This window comes from Crocuta crocuta, unplaced genomic scaffold, assembly GCF_008692635.1.
Source record: "Crocuta crocuta isolate KB4526 unplaced genomic scaffold, BGI_CrCroc_1.0 scaffold339, whole genome shotgun sequence".
Taxonomy (NCBI): domain Eukaryota; kingdom Metazoa; phylum Chordata; class Mammalia; order Carnivora; family Hyaenidae; genus Crocuta; species Crocuta crocuta.
Window position 1 is genome coordinate 1,173,795 of NW_027530357.1, and position 18,802 is coordinate 1,192,596.

The window sequence follows — 18,802 nt, forward strand, 5'->3', positions numbered from 1 at the left end:
TCAGACAGAAAGTGCAAACCTAGAACTCCACATGGACTCTGGTGCAAAGAACGACCCGGAGAAACGTCTTCAGCACCGCTGCCACGGGCTGGCAGCCACGAGGGGCGGGAAGGGAGCTGAACAGGAAGCATGGGTCCCACCGGCAAAGGGAGGGGGGTAGAAGTGGAAGGTGTGAGATGGAGAAAGAACAATTTATACATAAACAGACTCCTAGAATTAGAAGGGCTCTTGGAGGTCAACATTCTATGGCTTCATTTTACCGATAGGGCAACTGAGGCCCGGAAAGGGGAAGTGACTTGCCCAGGGTCCTGCGGCAGCTCTGTGTCGGTCCCCAGATCCCCCCACGCCCAGCCCCAGCGACGCCATACTCAAGCTCACTGCTTCCACTACTGGAGAAATGCCATCGAAGTGGGGGCTTCAGGATGAGGGACAGAGTTGAGGGCCTCCAGACCCCTCCCTCCACTACTTCTCACCTGCTGCCCATCAAGGTTGCTAAAGCCAAGTTCCCCAGCCCCACCCGCTGGTCTGAGCAGCACCAGCTGCACATAATGGGCTGACCAGGGCACCTGTGGAGGGAAAGCCCCAAGGAGCATCTGGGGGAGCCCCGGCTTACCTTGGACCTGTGTCTGGTACACGATGAAGTAACGGGGAGTCCCGCAGCTCTCGAACTCCTCCGCGCTGCACTTCTGGGCACAGAGCTGCTCATCCTCCCGCTCGTGAAGGGGGAACCGCGTGGTGGGGAACCCGCAGTGGCAGGCGGTGCCTGCAAGGGCCGCCAGTGGGTACTCCTGGAGCGGGACACGGGGAGGAAGGAGGTGGCTAAACCCTGGGACGGACCAGGCTCCCGGTGCACAGGGGGGCTGGTGTTCCCAACGTCACCCTTCCCCAACCTGAGGGTCCCCAAGCTTCACTCGGAGGTTCTGGCCCCCCTTGTGTGCCTCCTATGTGCTGTCCTCTCTCTCCAGCTTTATTTTTTTTTTTAATATTTTTATTTATTTCTAGGAGAGAGAGAAAGAGGGAGACAGCGTGAGCAGGGGAGGGTCAGAGAGAGAGGGAGATACAGACTCTGAAACAGGCTCCAGGCTCTGAGCTGGCAGTCAGCACAGAGCCCGACGCGGGGCTCGAACCCACGAACCACGAGATCATGACCTAAGCGAAAGTCGGACGCTTAACCGACTAAGCCACCCAGGCCCCCCTCTCTCCAGCTTTATTAAAGAGTAGCTGACAAATAAAACTAGCACTTCCATACACGTCCACACCATAGATGCAAATACTAGAGAAGGAAAGCCACGGGATGAAATTCTATCAGGGCTCTGAGCCAGGTGGGCTCCGCGCCTCCTGCCCAGGCGGAGATAAGTGGAAGGCTGAGAGATATTAGAGACACCTGAGCCTGAGGACCACTCGTTCTCCAGGGGACCAGAACGAAAACTTACCGGGAAATGTTTTTCTCACCATCGCCCGCCCTGCCACCATGAACCACCCGGTCCCAGGGGGGGACACGAAGCCCACGCCTCGGGAGAGCCTGTCTGAGACCGTTCTTGAGGACAAACAGGATACTGATGCCCACGGGCAGCCACGGTCTTCGTGGGAACAGCTGCTCCTAATTGCCTTATTTGTTCCGATGAGCAGCTGAGCAGAAGCAGGGGGGACTCAGATTCGGAAGGGAGCAGGCTGCCCCTTGGCGGGTTAGCTTCTGCTCCTGACCCGCAGCCCCAGTCCTCCCCATAGCGGGTCCCCGGAATAATCTAGTAACAAGCCAATTCAGCAAACTTTGCACAATAGGATGGTTTCTTGCAAACAGATACTGAAGAGGGACTTTACCTCTCAGCTGAAGAGCAGAGACAGAGAGAAAGAGAAGCAGAGACAGAGATGCTGGCACACAGGTGCGCCTGCGTGGGCCATGACGGAGGGCGTTTTCTAACAAGTGATCAGCAAGCCTCCGCTGATATCCTGGCTGCCACCCGCGGCGCGGGCAACTCTGTACCCTCGCTCACTTAATCCCCTGGATATTCCTCCTGTGACGCCCCCCCCAAGATCAGAAGAAACTGGGGGGTCTGCAGGGGAGGGGGCCTCCCTATCCACCCACATTCCCACGTTCCCAGTCCCCTACGCAGTCTGACCCTTTGTTACGCCACTTTGCCCCGGGACCTCATTGTCTCACATGTTTGTGTCCCACCTGGAGGCTCCAGGGACTGAGAAATGTCCATCTCGAGGGGATGCCATGAGAGAGGGGCATTCATGCCCGAGAGAGAGGAAGCTGGATCAAAAGCTGGTCAAACCTCCTAATCCTATGAACTTCGTCCCTGACTTTCCAGGAGTCTCCTTAGGAGCAGAGCAAGCACTCACGAAATGCCTGGCTGCCCTTGAATGGCTCTGGAAGTCTCTGTGGGGAGGGGAGGGGAGGGGGTTAGGTCTCTAGCGTAGCTCAGAAATTCAGAGCATAGCTGTGGAGTCAGACCCAGGTGTCAGCCCGATCTGCTTGCCATGAACTTGGGCAAGGGACTTCCCCGTCTGGGCATTGGTTTTTGTCATCTGTGAAAGGGGGGTGCAAATTCTCAAGTCCAAGCCTTGATGTGAGAGGTTAAGGTGTGAGATTTGTGGCGCAGAGGGCTGCACGGAGTCCGTGCTCGGTCAGCGGCAGCCTCTCAGCATTCCTGCGAGGTGTGCTCTGTGGATTTATAGGCTCCAAAGGGGCTGAGCCAAGCAGGACAATTCAGAGCAGGTGGGGCACCGGGGAGCTGGGGTCCAGGCTGGAGCATCCGGCAGGAGCCACGAGGCAGGCCCCCCGCAAATGCCAGCATCTTTGAGGACAGACACCCCATCTTGCTGGCTGTGCATTCCCAGCACCGAGCAGGGGGGCCTGGCACAAAGCAGGTTCTCAGTAGGTATCAGCTGAGCGAATGGATGACAAAGGCAGCCGCCTTCCTGTGACGGGGAAAGGGGTGCTTCTGCTTTGGCCCCTCATGCAATGAGCTCATCTTGAAAGGACAGAGTTCCTCGGACATCTCTGAGGGCAGTGTTGTGTCCAGCTCTGCTCTGGGTATCGGGAGGGCACCAAGGTTCAAGGCACAGCCCCTACTCCTGTGGAGTTCACTCTCTGGTTATGGAGGGGGGATCTCGGGCTGAGAAAGGACCCACAGAGCATCTAGTCCAAAGTGAATCCAATGCCCAATTATCCGGATGCCACACCTACCCTGACTCAACTTGCATGCCTCCCGCGATGGGGAGCTCACTCTGTACCAGAGTGGGGTTGCCCTTGCCTTTCCCTGACAATCATCCACTCACGCTTGTTGGCCCAGCCAGAAGCTCATCCTCCTGCCTGGGCATTCCCCACGATTGGAACAAACCTGCTTCCTCAGAAGGAAAGAAATCGGCCTCTGTAACTTCCGTCCCTTAGATCCACATTGAACTGTCCCATCCCTCTCCCGTGTCACAGAGTAATGACCCCCTCATCCTGCCTGGGCTGCGGCTTCTCCCTTTCCTCCAGTTTTCCTCACTGCTTCCCTCCCCCAACCCTGGAGCTCTGTGAGCAGGACCGTGGGCTTACCTTCTCGGTGCAAAGATCCACGCACTTGTCCACGGACATGTTCGGCATGGCGGCTGTCACGGGCAAGGCCAGGGAGAGGTTGTCGGGCCTGCGGAAGCAGCCTCGGAAGACGGCACTTCCGTCTGGAGGGCGAGAGGGAAAAGCGGTAGTCAGATCTCAGCTAGGACGACCGCTTCCTAAAGGAAAGTGCTTTTATGTATTTTTTAATGTTTCCTCATTTTGAGAGAGAGTGAGAGAGCACGTGCCTATGAGCGAGAGGGGTGGGGAGAGGATCCCAAGCAGGCTCCACGCTGTCAGCACAGAGTCCGGCTCGGGGCTCAAACTCACAAACCCGAAGATCGGCACCTGAGCCGAGATCAAGTGTCTGACGCTTAACTGACTGAGCCCCCCGGGTGCCCCAGAAAGTGCTTTTAAATCGAAGCCCAGAGAAGGCAAGAGTCTTGCCCAGGCCACACAGCGTACCAGAGTGGGGACTGATCAGCTAGATGATTCCTAACCCTGGCACCACTGTCAACGGTCCTGGTGACTGCGATGTTCTTGGGGGGCCCCATCGTCCCCTTTTGTCAGCGTTCCCGTGCCTTCCTTGTCCTCCACAATGGTGACTCCCCATTCAGGGGGGATGACAGATGCCATGGAGAATTTTCACGCCCCCCCCCCCCACCGGGGGATGGCTGTTTGAGGATCTCCCTTCCATCATCCTGGACCCCGGGAGTCTCTGCCCACCCAGTGCTGAGCACGTACAGGTTACGAGGGGCTGATCTGCTGGAGGGACCGCCTGTAAGACAGCCCGATTGGGGAAACAGCCCAGGCTCACAGGAAACTCAGAGGGCACAGCAGTTACCCCGAAGCAGTCGGCAGAGATAGTGCCTTACGCCGGGTTTGCTAGAAGCAGAATCTGAGACTGTGTTTTCTTGAGGCGTGCCCTCAGGAGAGGCGCAGGGCAGGAGCTGGGCAAAGGCAGCACCTCGGCTGGGTCCCACCCCTCGCATGGAGCAAAAGCCGTGCCCCAACTGGTCCTGCTGCAAGGAAAGGGCTGGTCTTGGCCGTGTGTCCCCCCTGCCCACTGCTCCTCAGATATTGGCTGCAGGACGTAACATCCTGAGAGAGCCCGTCCCTCTTGGGCCAAAGCTCCTCACACACAAGGGGGCAGATGTGAACCAGTGGCTGCCATCAGTCACCGCAGGGAAAGGGGACGCGGTGGGCCCCTGCTGCACCCACTGCGGGGGGGACACAATGATTTATAAATAAGGGTGTTCACCACCGCACTCGCTTAAATTAACACGTGGAAGACTGGGAATCACCAAGGTGTCCAGCAACGAAGTACTGGACACATAAAGTACAGATCGACACCACCAGCGGATTCTATGCCCCCATCAGTAATAAAAACGGCATTCAAGGCTCCTTTAGTGAGAGAAAGACGTGTTCGGGATGCTAAATATATGCTAAATATAAATATATGCTAAATATAAACAGATACTGTAGGACAAAATATCAATTTTGTATAAAAATGATGTCTTAGGGCACCTGGGTGGCTTGGTTGATGAAGCGTCTGGCTCTTGGGCTCAGGTCATGATCTCACTGTTGTGAGACTGAGCCCCACGTTGGGCTCTACCCTGGCAGCACAGAGCCTGCTTGGGATTCTCTCTCTCTCTCTTTTTTTAATGTTTATTTTGGAGACAGAGAGAGCACAGCAAGGGAGGGACAGAGAGAGAGGAAGACACAGAATCTGAAGCAGGCGTATGACTCCAAGCTGGCAGCACAGAACCTGATGTGGGGCTCGAACCCATGAACCACAATATCATGACCTAAGCTGAAGTCGGACGCTTAACCAACTGAGCCACCCAGGCGCCCATAAAAGTTTTTTTTAAATACAAAAATGAACTCTCAATATGAATCTCTAGACAGACCTACACAGGCATGTTGACAGCCACAATCATTTCTAAACAGCAAGCATGATGGTTGTTTTACATCAACTTGGCTAAGCTATGGCGCACCACTGTTTGATCAAACATACGTCCAGGTGCTGCTATGAAGGTATTTTGTAGATGTGACTAACATTTATAATGAGTTCACTTTGGGGAGACTTACAGGAGAGTTCCCTTGAGCACGTGGGCGGGCCTCATCCAATCAGGTGAAGGCCTTAAAAGCAAAACCTGAGGTTTCCCAGAGAAGGAATTCTGCCTCAAGGCCATGGCATTAACTGCTGAGTTTCCAGCCTGCTGGTCTACCCTAAAACTGTCAGGCTTGCCAGCTTCTACAACTGCATGAGCCAAGGCCCTAAATAAATCTCCTAACATATATATATATACATAAAACTCCTACAAGTTCTGTTTCCCTGGAGAATGCTGACGAATGGAGCAGCATTATAGGCAATTTTTATTTCCATCTTTTAAAAACCCTTTTCTATATTTTTCTACACTAAATATGCATTTTTTCAATATCATTAAGACAAATTAAAACGTTTTTAAATGCCCCCTGTCAAATTTATCAAAAGGTTCATGACACCCATTTAATTTCTTTTTTTTTTTTTTTTGAGAGAGAGAGAGAGAGGGAGGGAGAGAGAGAGCGTGAGCAGGGGGGGGAGCAGAGAAAGAGAGGGAGACACAGAACTGAAGCGGGCTTCAGGCTCTAAGCTGTCAGCACAGAGACTGATGCGGGGCTCAAACCACGAACCATGAGATCATGACCTGAGCCGAAGTCAGATGCTTAACCAAGTGAGCCACCCAGGAGCCTCCATGATTAAAATTGGGGTCAGCCATTCTCACATTTGAGTTGTGTGAACCTTTCCAGAATGCAGCTTTCACGTAAAACTAGCACGGATCAAAACCAAGAGCACAAACATGGGCGTCAGTTACTGGGCGCCTACCATGTGCACCGAGCTGCTCTGCTGCATCACACCTTATGGAAAACTCTAGAAGGCGTGGAGTAAACTCTCATTTTGCAGCTGAGAGTGATAGGCGTTAGACCAGGAGGTCATGTGACAAGCCTAAAGCCTCACGGTTGGCAAAAACTTACTGGGGATCATTGTCAGCAAGAAAATGTTAGCCCTTAGGAAAAAGGGAAGTGAGTTACAAAAACCATGTATGCCTCCATCTAGGTCTGTTTCTGGTCCCTCTGAAGTGTCAGACCACCCTGGTGCCATACACACATCTATTTACAATTACGTGCAGGGAAAAGGCTATGGAATTGCTCCCTAGGCAGAAATATGGTGGAGGAGGGGGAGGGAGGGAGCTTGGGAATGATCATTTGAAATGTCAGCTGTCACCCTGGTGATTATTTCTACCACCTGGCACCCAGTAGCCCCATGTCATTCCTTGTGGAGGCAAATCTAGCAAACCGAGAAGATATCTGGAGTTTGGTTAAACGGCTAAGTTCCAGAGCACGCCACAGGCTTGCCCCATCCAGTCCTATCTCCCCTGCTTTCCTCAGCCCTTACTNTCCAGGCCTCGGTTTCCCCACTTGTAAATGGCAGGGTGGGGACAGACTATGCAGATTTCTCTTCTGTTCAGGATAGCGCTCCACCCCCCAAATGCGGAACTGTTACAGCCCAAAGGCTACTAGTGTCCTGCACGGGGAAACACGGGCCAGTCTCCCATCCCGTGGCCCAGGATGCTTATCAGTCACCCCGAGGAAGGTGCAATGATGCTCAGAGAATGTGCTACCCGGGAGGGCAGGGAGGGGAGGCAGGCCTTTGAGCTAAAGATTCACATCAATGAGGTGGGAGGCCCAAAGCAGGTGCACAGACCCTCCCGTAACCAGAAAACTCAGTTAGCTGGAAGCCCACTCTGGTCACAGGGCAAGGGACACCGCGTTGCTTTTAGAAACAAGGGAGCTCGCCTTCTCTCTTCAATTCCGCTCCTGTTCACTGAGCCTCCGCTGATGCCAGGCTCCTTGCTGGGTGCCTGGGATCCACTCAACCTTCATAGCGGCCATATGGGGTACATGCTGTGGCTTCTCCCATTTTACAGACGAGGAGCCTGAGGCTCAAGGAAGCTGCCTTCCAGTGTCACAGAGAGCTCAAATGATGGAGTGAAATGGAAGCCAGGTTTCTCTGTCTTCTGAGGCCATGCTCCTTCCAATAATAAGGATGCTATGATGATAATGAGATGCTTATAGGAATATCGGGGTATCACTGCGGCTCCTGAATTATCAGCGACGTACTATCTGCCGGGAACCAGGCAGAGCGGCTTCCAGGTGTAGCCCTGCTGAACACTCACATCGGCTTGCTGGTCTAAGGATCCCCATTTTTACAGATGAAGAAACAAGGCTCAGAGGCTGAATCCACTTGACACAAGTCAGCTCTGCCACTGGGACCTAAGTGGACGTCTCCTCCACTCTGGGTGGTGTTATCAGAGGCTCTCTGTGTGCCAGACAATGTGTAAACACTTGATATACTTTAAACATTTTTAAAAATGTTTATTTATTTTGAGAGAGAGAGAGAGACCAAGTGGGGAAGGAGCAGAGAGAGAGGGAGAGAGAGAATCCCAAGCAGGCTCCGTGCTGTCAGTGCAGAGCCCAATGCAGGGCTCGATCTCACAAACTGTGAGATCAGGGTCTGAGCCAGTATCAAGAGTTGGGCTCTTGACCCATGCACCCCACCACTTGATATACTTGATCCCCTATTCCCTACAGGGAAGGTCTTATTCTCCCTATTATACAGAAGGGGAAAGTGAGGCTCAGAGGGGGAGAGTGACATGCCCAAGGCCACACAGCTGACAAGCAGCAGCTTCTGGATTTCAACCCAGCAATGTCTGAGTTCAGGGTCCTCACACTCTCCAGGCTGTCCCTCCTTAAGAAGCCACCCCTGGGCCTCATATTAGCATTTTCAAAGCACTGGGACACTTATTTTGTCTCTCCTGCCCTTCACACTTTGACCATGAATCATTCACAAAGTCGAAGCCATCGCTCTGGGATATCTGGACACTGGAGCCAGATTTCTTTAAGTACCAAAAAATGCCTGATCTTGACTCTGAGTCTCTGAAACCATATTCCAATTGTTAACCTTCCTCTTTCCCACCAGGACTCTAATCAAGAGACCATCTCTCCCTGGGTGATGGCTGAGGCCACGAGGGCTGCTCGGAAAACAGTTTTGGGGTTGAGGCTATGAGTGGCCCCTTGGGGACAGAGGCGGTCCTGGGTACACTGTAGGGATCCAAAGCCCACCACCTCTTACCCTCCAGGGTGCTTCCTTCATGGACCCCCACCCCCACCCTTCTGAGACTGTGCAGGGGAAGACAGAGTTGTGTTAGAAGGAGGGAGTCTGGGCACGCGTGGGGTGAGCGCATCAGTGTGCGTATCAGCAGGGCAGGAGGGGCCGACCGTGAGGTTAGCTGTGGGCCTGGTTGTGTGAGGCTGTGTCTGGGAGGAGGGATGTATGTGCATAATGTATGTGACCAGGAGGAAGTATGTGCATCTCGCAGACGTGTGTGAATGTCTGTGGCAATGTGAGAACAGTTGAGCATGGAGCCTACAAACGTGGCCACATGGCTCTGTCTAGGGCATCTGTATGCAGCTGTGTGGCTGTGTGCGGGACCTCTACCATGGGGCAGGGATGTAAGCCTGGGTGATCTCTCTGGGTTGCCTGGCAACGCGCAGCTTGGTTGGAGGAGGGCTCCCTCTCTCCTAGCAGAGGGCCAGGCTGAGCCTCAGCCAACTTCCCACGAGACAGGCTCAGTGCCACCAGGGGTTGGGCTTTTCTCCCAAATCCCCCGAACACCCAACACCTCGGTTCCGGCGAGCAGATCTGTTTCCCCAGTGCCAGACCAGTTCAGGATTATACGAGAGAGAACACGAGAGGGTCCCCGGGATGCTGAGAGCGCCGGGACCCCCACACCTGGAGTGCACAGCGGAGGCACTACTGGGATCTGTTTCTGTCCCATGTCACCCCGATCCTGACAGAAGTCTCTGCACAGGAGTGTGTGTCTGCCTGTGGGCATGTGATGGCTGGTGTCCACCCAAGGTGGTCTTCGGGGTCACCCCTGCATCCTCTTGCAGATATGGCCTTGAGCAGCTGACGTCACCGGGGCATCACTCAAGGTCATGTGAGCCCACGTGTGTGCATCTGGACCCTTCTGGCTGAACACCCTGCCCTCATCACCCCCAGCCAGCAGGGAGGGGCTGGGTCTTGGGGTCTGCTGATGGGGCGACATCAGCATGCAAGTGGCCTTGAGGGACTCGGCCCTGACCCAGGGGCTCCAGAAGAGGCTGTCCAGTCTGGCACCACATCAAAAGGCCATAGTACTTTCCTGGAACTGACGGGCTCAGGACAAGCTAAGGAGGGCAAGCCTAGCGGCCAGGAGACATGACCTCTGGTGACGACTTTAGTGTCTTCCTTGGACCTTGGAGTCTCTGCCTGTCACATAGGCAGCTATTCACATAGTGCCCGTTGACGGCTCCCCTCTTCCTCGATGTTCACTCTTTGGCAACTTTCCTTTCCTTTTGGAGCCTCGATGTTCTCATCTTTAAAATGGAGGCGTGAGGGGCACCTGGGTGGCTCAGTCGGTTGAGTGTCTGACTTCGGCTCAGGTCATGATCTCACAGTCCATGGGTTAGAGCCCCGTGTCGGGCTCTGTGCTGACAGTTCAGAGCCTGGAGCCTGCTTTGGATTCTGTGTCTCCTTCTCTCTCTGCCTCGCTCCTGCTCACTCTCTCCCTCTGTCTCTCAAAATAAAGACATAAAAAAATTTTAAAAATTAAAATAAAATAAAATGGAGGCGTGAATACTCGGTGGCTCACTCCAAGATGGATATGCCTGAGTCTGGTGAGACGGAAGTAGAGTGGAAGGGGCAGGTAAAGTTCGGTGGATCAGTCTCCTTGCCTCCTGCCCTAAGACTTAACCGGAAAAGCAGGGGGGAGGGGCAGGAATCTCTTCCCTGCCATCTCTCTATGTGATTTCCTCTCTCGGGCCTGGACGCCTGGACGAAGGCCATTTTCAGGCATCCAGACTGTGAGAGAGGGAAGGCGGAAGGAAGTCTCTAAGCCCAGCTCCACGGAGATTGTCTACCTTTGACATTTAAGCATCTGCTAATGAGTCCCTGACCCTCCCAGTTTAGAGATGAGGGCTGAGCTGAATGCCCTGAATTCCAAATAAGGTGAGGTTTTAAGGAGCCAGAGTGGGATCAGGAGGCATTGCTTGGAGTCTCTCTTTGGGCAATGTGCGTCCAAGGGGGCAGTCAGGAGGGGACCAGGTGTGGGAAGACGGTTCCAGGAGCAGTTGACCTGTTGGATGTGGAGTCTTCCTATAGTCCTTCCCATTCCATTTTCAGCTGGGGGGGGGGGGGCCCNGGTCACAGAGGGCTTCCTGATATCCAGCAGAAGGGCAGGGCTCCCAGGGATTGAGGAAGCACTTTGCAGTTCATTTCTCTCTGCAGATTGTTCGCTGTTATGGCTTGGTGATGAGAACACGGAGAATACACACAATGGCCAAGACGTTTAATTCTCCCAAGCCTCTCATCTCCTACAACTATAAAATGGGCCAGCTGGTCCTCCCCATCCGTGGTGAGAGGCCTTCTTACTACGTATGTCTGCAAATGAAGAAGTGGCCAATCGCGATCCCTTGACCTTCCTAACACTCTTCTGGGATAGAATTTTGCACTCCCACAGCATGAACAGATGCCTTCCTGTTTGTAAAAAGCTCTGGTGCCCAGCAGAAAGAGGACTGGTTTTAAATTCAAATGGGGCGCCTGGGGAGCTCGGTCAGTTAAGTGTCCAACTCTGGATTTTGGCTCAGGGCATGATTTCTGTGGTTCAGGAGTTTGAATCCCACGTCACATCAGGGCTCTAGGCTGACAGTGCAGAGCCTACTTTGGATTCTCTCTCTCCCTCTCTCCCTGCCCCTCCTGCACTTGCATGCTCTTTCTCTCTCTCTCTCTTTCTCAAAAATAAATAAGTAAATAAATAATTTCAGACAAACCTGGGTCAGGTATTTACTGAGCAGTGTGTCCCTGAACAGGTGTCTTTACCTCCTGAGCTTTGGTTTCCTCATCTGTAAATGGGGATCACATCTGCACTGCACAGTGAGGGTGGAGGTCCCATGTCATGGTATTTACACTGTCTGAGACCTAACCCAGACTCAGTATCCCTCCCTGCTCCTTTCTTCTCTGCTTGTCCATGATGCGTGAAGGGTGGCTAGACTCTACGTAGCAGACACTGTCAGTGCCCCAATAATGGGCCCTTAGCACTCCCTGTCCCGATACAGATGGACAGTGACCCACAACATATACCCAGGACTCTGCCTTAGGGACGGTGAAGACAGGCTGGAAGACGTCCCCTGGAGCCACCCTCATCCAATGATGGGAGTGTGTGAGAGGGTAAACACTGCAGTTTCCTGCCCCTCTGGTGGGACACCTCTAAAGCACATTCACTGCCATCTCCCAGAGCTCCCCAGTGGGATTAACTTGGGCTGTCCTCAGTGGTGCCCTGCTCTGTAATTTGTATCGGCTCTTTCCCTTCCTTATCTCACTTCTCCATCCCTCCTAGAGGTGCATCCTGCAGTCACTTCCCAAGCAAACCAAGGTTCACATCCTTGTCCCTGGGGGAACCCAACTTAAAATAGCTTTGGATCTTGGAGAACTTGTAATCCACAAGGGAAAACCCACAGGGAGCTCAGGGCCACTGCTCTTCACAGCCCAGAGTCTGTGAGAATGGTACCCCTGGACAGCAGCAACCCTGGGTAATGTCTTCCTTATGACCAATACTTACATCAGCTGCTTGCTGTATGTCCCTAGTGCTACATCTTGTACACGCTGTATCTCAATTAATCCTCACAGCAGCCTGTGAGGTGGACCGCACTATTATCCCGTTTTGCAGATGGAGACTTCTGAGATGTAACAAGATTCCATCGCTTTTCCAGGTCACACAGCAAGTGGGGAGCAGAGTTGGGATGTGTCCCGAATCCTGTCTGATATCCCATCTTGGTTTCCCACCCCTCTGCCATTCTGTGGGAAGCCTGCCCGATTCTAACACAGTCGGGGGCTCTGGAGACCCCATACCAGCCACATGAATTTCCCAGAAACCCTCTCCAGGCCCACAGCAGGGGCTTGGGCATCACAAAGGCCCATGCCCCACATTCTGATAATGTCAGCTCTTCATTGCCAGGCCAGCTGGGATGGTGCGTGACCTCGGCAGCTTGAGGCTTTTACTAGCAAGAGGTGAGCAGAGCAACTGTTCGTCAACTCTCTTTGCTGGGGGCAGATGAAGAACAGCCTGGAACCAGCTGCAAGTATCTCTTAAGTCCTATCATCTCTTTGTTCTGGGGCTTCACAAAAATGAGGTAAATGTCACCAGGCGTCAGCTTAAAGGCAGGCGTGGAAGAGTTCCCCTTGGTTTGAAAGAGGCCACCACCCCCTGGGTAATTAGGCCAGGCTCTACTGCATTAAAGATGCCAGCGAGGAGGAAAGGCAGTGAGCTGGGAGCTGTTAACGGCCACCTATAATCAGAGAGAGATTGAATTACACAAAGAGCCCAACTGTCCAAGAGGAATTCAAACCGGTTATTTTTAGGCAGCACCAAAGGCTCCTGAGGGCTGTTGCAAATTGAAATGGCTTGAATTGGGTGCTACGTGGAGTGCACTAAGGAGTTTTCATTTTAGGAAGAAAGGGGCATCACAACTGCTCAATAATCTTGTGCTATGTGCTTTCTCGATTTTATCTCGCTTGGTGGTCACAGCAATCTTTAAAGGTTGGAACTGTCCCCATTTTACAGATGAAGCACTTGAGGCTCAGAGAGTAAGCAACTTGGCTTGAGTCAACACGGCAAGTAAGCGAGAAGGCTGGGATAGAAACAAGGTCTGCCTGATTTCAAAAGCTGCATTGCCCCTACAGTCTTTGTGGACTCTGCTTAAGGCAGAAGAGCAAGCCAATTCTCCCCCATCAAGATGCAGAAGGAGGAAATTCTTCTAACTATCATCTCCTTGACCCAACACAGCAGAACTCATGAAGATCAATATAAATTATAAAATTCAGGGGTCCCGGGCACCTATGAAGGTGAAGGAGAGACCTCCAGAACTGGCAAAGGAGGACCTAGGCATGGTCCATCCATCCAGTGTGACTTTCCACAAACATCTGAGGCTCCCCTTGGCAGAAGTGGCTAGAATGGAGCATCAGAGAGCATAACACAAGTATTGCACAAAATTCCCCTTCTAACTTTCAAAGACAAAAAATTGCCATGACTAATAGTACACAAAATACACTTTGTAAATTGTGAACCGTAAGTCAAGGATCTATTTTTTTTCCATGATACTGTAAGCTTCATAATACTTTCACGAAGACACAAAACAAACAAGCAAGCAAACAAGCGGAAAAGGTGTTGAATCCTGGGAGAAGTTGGTCTGCCTGCAGTTAACGGGGGTTTTAGGCTGCACTAAAGGACGGTCAGCACCATGGACAGCCACCCAATGGGCTCAACATGTACAGAACGTTTGATGTAGTTCTAAGGAACCTTCTAACACAGATCTTGCAAGAATCTTTCAAGCAAATGAAATTTCTTGCAACACCCTATAAAGCCGTAATGTTCTCAAATCACTGGCAGGTCTCTGCCCCTGGGAGGAGAGCTACACTTGCTGACATATTTAGCAAACTGCTGTGAAAAATGTAATCCAACCAAGAAGGAAGTCCATTTCTCGGTTCTTTTGTAACAAGGGCAGAGAGTCCACGTGCCTGAGAGTCTGTGTCAAGGAAGAATAGCAGGGTGCCTGCAGACATTTGCTCTGCTAACCTTTTAATGCTCTCACTACTGTAGGCGCATTCCATCACCTCGGAAACATGTAGGCTGCCTCCCTATGCAAGGCGTACACCCCAGCAGCAGTGCTTGGAGACAGTAAGCCTCCTTTGGATCTTTCTAATCATTAAGAATTCTGTGCCACTGCTCAGGGAAACACAATTAAGATGTGCTGTTAATACCAACTAATGACTCTACAAATGGAATCTCGTTTCCACCATACCCGTTTCCTGGTGTGTTTACTCATTTCCCTGCCTGGTGTAATACATGCTAGTGTCATGTACCAGTAACTTGGAAGGCCTCTCTTCCTGATTTATTTGTGTATAAATCATATCCAGGAATGGGAATCCAAAGGTGCCAATGGATTCTGACTCAGTCACAAAGACACTGGCAATTCTGTTTTGCTTGGAGTCAGCAAATGGGGCTGAAGGAGAGATCAGAGGTCAGGGAAAGAAGAAGGTAAGCTAGATCCAAGGAGTTCTCCCAAAAGAGAGGAGATGAGGTCCTGAATCCAATACAAGAGATCAAGGTGTCAATAGCACTGTAGTGAGTGAGCACCCAAGCTAGCAGTCAGGGAGCAGGGTTCCAGCTCAAGCTCAGTCCCTAAGAAGCACTTCGGCCTTGGAAAAGTCATGCCTGACCATCATTTCCTGAAGCTACCTTTAGGCTTTTGCACACCCTATTCCCTCTGCCTGGACTTCCCTCCCACCCCTTGGCATCTTCAGTCTGGATATCTTCCTCTTCTATACCGGGAAAAAAATCCCAGGCATCTTTCAGGCCCTAATCAAACAGCCCTCTTCTGTGCAGAGTTTCAGTTCCTAAAGCTGTAAAATGGGACATCAGCAAGGAAGATGTTTTAACAGGACACTCAAGACATGACCTTGGCTGACCCTGGACTTTTTGCTCATGGCTGGAATATACAGCTCTCCCTTTCATCCAGGAGTCTCCTTAGAATGAGATCCCACCCAAATGTTGCTCCCTTGGCTCCTGTAGACAGAGCCCCTGTCATTCCCCGATATATACCCCCATGCTAAAACAGACCCCACTGGTGCTGGGTCTGTTTCTCCGCTAGACGGTGAGCTCCCCGAGGACAGAGCCCGTGCTTTGTTCTCCACTCATTCTCTTCATGCTTAATCCACGTGGGTGCTCATCAAGTGTTTTGGTTCAGTGCATGGTCCCCATGCTCTCTCCAGATACCACGGTGCCAAATGGGAGCCCACCAGGAGTCTCAATTTGGCATGTCGTCAACCATCCTTCTCCTTATCCAAGCCACTTCTGTTCATATCTCAGCCGTAGCAGCCTTGAAGTTAATAATGCTTCAAATTCCTTCTGGAATCTCCAGCTGAAGGTGCCCAAGCTTCGAGCCTTGTACAGTGCTGATTCATGACATACATGGTGGACTTAGAGAAGCCTGGACTCTACCCTCAGTAGACATGACTATGTCCCCCTCTTGGACATAAATATAAAAGACTCCTTTCTCAGATGGAACAAGACACCATGCTGGGTAACTTTTCTGCTGCCAAGGTGGGTAAGCTGAGGGGTGTAGGAACATCCCTGCCAGCCTCAGGGACAGCTCTGCAGCACCCACCAAGTTCTCCCACTGCCACAAGATTCTTGTACAGAATCTACTGTCTTTGTGCCCTGAGGCTTGTCTATTTCAGCTGATTGAAAATCTTTAATGGTCTGTGACAGTGGTCTTCATATCAGGTGATTACAATTGTGTGTGTGTGTGTGTGTTGGGGGGGGGAGGGAGGGAGGGAGGGAGGAAGGGAGGATATGTCCAGACTATCCAGCCAATCTGAACATTAACCAAAAGCAGGTCTGGCTGATATCTAATGATCTACATGGACTTATTCTTGTCCAGCCCATCGTCATCCACTAGGATGTGGTAGCGGCAGCAGCCTTCTCGCTAAATATCCATGATTCTAGGGCCATCTCTTCACATAGTCAAAGTCACCATCAAAATAACATAAATACTGGCATAAAGGGATCAGTGTGAGGATGGTAAATTCGCCATCAAATTAAAACCTCATTACACTAATGGCCAAATGACAGAGTCGCCAGGTGGCCACTCTCCTGCTTGGATTTCACACGCCACCTCTGCCAGGCAGGACTCCAGCCCCAGGGGTGAAGAGGTACCTGTGGGGAGGCAAGACGGTGCACCCATCAGCCACAATCAGCACCTCTGCAAGTTGGCAACATGCTCCACCCTACTGTGGAGCAAAGCCTGAGTGAGGCCTCAAGAACAGGATTTGGAAAACAGAACACATGATCAAGCAGAGCAACGAGGAATTGTCATCGACAATGGCATTCCCGTGGAAAATGCCTCTCTCTACGTTCTGCCAAGCCCGCCCATGTGGGCAGAGAACATTCTGGGTAGGCGGTGTCAGTTCTGCTGAGGTCTGAGGTCTTATTATTCAAAGTGTGGTCCCTGTCCAGCAGCCTAGCATCACCCGGGAGCTCTTCAAAATGCAAAATCTCACCCTGACTGGCTGAATCATAAAGTGCACTGTACCGACATCTCCGTAGGGTTCATGGGCACATTCAAATTGGGGAAGCGCTGGCCCAAGGGTTAGAGACGTGGCTGTGGGTTCCTGTCCCTGCCTCAGGGACTGCATCAGAAGGATATCTGGGAGAACGCTAGTCCTCCATCTCTTGTCAAGGTCGTCAGCAATGTTCAGAGGCTTGCAGGTCACTTTTAAATACATTGTGTGTCCTTGGGAAGGTTTACTTAAACTCCATAAGCCTCAGTTTCCTCGGTGGAATAATTAACACTGGTAGCCACTTACAGAGGCTGTTAAGGAAGAGAAAGGAAACTGGGCCTGTGGTGACCTTGGCATGGTGTCTGGCACACAGCAGATTCCTGCTAAACAGACATTAACTGTTACTAAGCACCCAGGAGGCTGGGACAATGGGACAATGTCTGCGGAAGAAGGGGCAGCATCCATGCTCTCCTGCTCACTCCCCTCCCTCCCTCCATGTGGAAACTGGAGAGTATGTCCAACAAGACTGCAGCAGAGCGCTAAAGACGTGGGCTCTGGAACTGGTGTTAATCCTCTGCTGCTTACGTGACCCTGACCCTCGGTTTCCTCTCCTGCAAAATGGGAGTCAGAGAATAACAGCGCCCGTCTCCAGGGTCACCGTGAGGATGTGCTACTCCACAGAAGGCACTTTGAAAAGGCCCAAGTGTTACGGTCATTATCTTGGTCTGCATCATCATTAGGCACAGTATGCTTTCAGAAAGCCAGGAAGGCAGGCCGAGCTCAGGCTCTGGCTCACTTTGTCAAGCGGGAAGACAGGAAGGAGGAGGTCAGAAGGTGGGACAGGAGGCAGCTCTGGGTGCGAGGGCGGGGACACAGCGCGTGGCAACATTCCTAGTCCACGGATCACAGGGCTCTGCAAGCGCTGCGGTGGAAGGTGGGCGGGCGCTCGGCGGTGGGGAGGGCTGGGCAGCCGCAGCAGGCGCAGGGCAGGGGGCAGCCGGGCCTGCGCAGAGGACTCGCAGACAGGGGCGGGGCCAACTCACGTACACCTGCGCGCAGACTCCTGGGCCAGCTGTAGCCGGTAGACCGACAGGCGGTTGGCGCCGCCGCACACGCCGCCGCGCTCGCCCTTGCACTCCATGTCACACTCCGCCTCGCTCACGTTTGTCGCCTGGATCTTGTGGCCACAGTAGCACTCGGCACCGAACTCCAGCCCGGCATACAGGTAACCCCTGGGGAAGGCTGCTGTCAGTCCAGGGCGGCTACCACCACGCAGACCCCCAGTCTCCGGCACACGGAGGCTCACCCAGTCAACAGGAGACCCGGGGCAGTGGGAGGGCTCTGGGGACAAGGACCCGCGGGGACCACCCACCTGCCGTCATCCCCATACACCTGCCCACAAAGCCGCCCCGTGTCCTACTGACACCCACCTTATACACTTCCACGCGTGGCACTTAACACGCGCGCGCGCGCGCCCCTCCAAGCCTAGGGTCCTTCTGTCCCAACCCAGCCCCTTGCACCTCCCTGTCGAGAGCCCTGCCCTGATCACATCTCCAGAGTCCAGCCCCTGCATTCCAGAACTATCCCCTAGGAATGATGCCCCCATGTCCCTTGAGAAGAGCTGGAAGGGAGGGAGGAGGCAGGGACATATGCAGCCAAGGAAAAAATTCCTTTTCCTAAAACAAACCAAACCAAAACAAAACAAAACTCCAGGCACTGCAAGGCTTTTGACTTATTTTCTCCTTAGCCTTGGGATTGTTTCCTAAAAAGGACTCCTTGTGGACACTGTTCTGTAAACAGATGAAACGGCAAGGCCTGCCCTTGGCTGCAGAGGGTAGGGGTGAAGGGAGAGGTATAAGATCAGCCCTCGTCAGCCCCTCTTGCCTCGGAGGCGGAACCAGAATGCTCCTCCAGCAGCAGCCTGCAAAATGCTGGCCACGGAAGGCTGACCCGAGGGGAATGGCCGGCTCAGGTCGTCGTTCTGGGTGCCCGCGGGCTGCTGGAGAGACAGACCCGCCGGGACTAGTGTCCTCACACGCCTCAGCTACATGGGTGGC

The 18,802-nt window shown here is 52.8% G+C and overlaps 1 protein-coding gene across 2 annotated transcripts in view; it reads right to left on the bottom strand.

Annotated features, from left to right (window-relative positions):
- The window catches only part of WSCD2 (WSC domain containing 2), a 117,211-nt gene that overhangs the window by 20,843 nt on the left and 77,566 nt on the right, over positions 1–18,802 (bottom strand). For both annotated transcript variants that reach the window (XM_077765990.1, XM_077765991.1), the window contains exons 4-6: positions 17,793–17,977; positions 3,548–3,669; positions 614–788 (exon numbers count right to left, since the gene is read on the bottom strand). In XM_077765990.1, the coding sequence (XP_077622116.1) occupies positions 614–788; positions 3,548–3,669; positions 17,793–17,977 (482 nt within the window). The remainder of the gene's footprint in view (positions 1–613; positions 789–3,547; positions 3,670–17,792; positions 17,978–18,802) is intronic.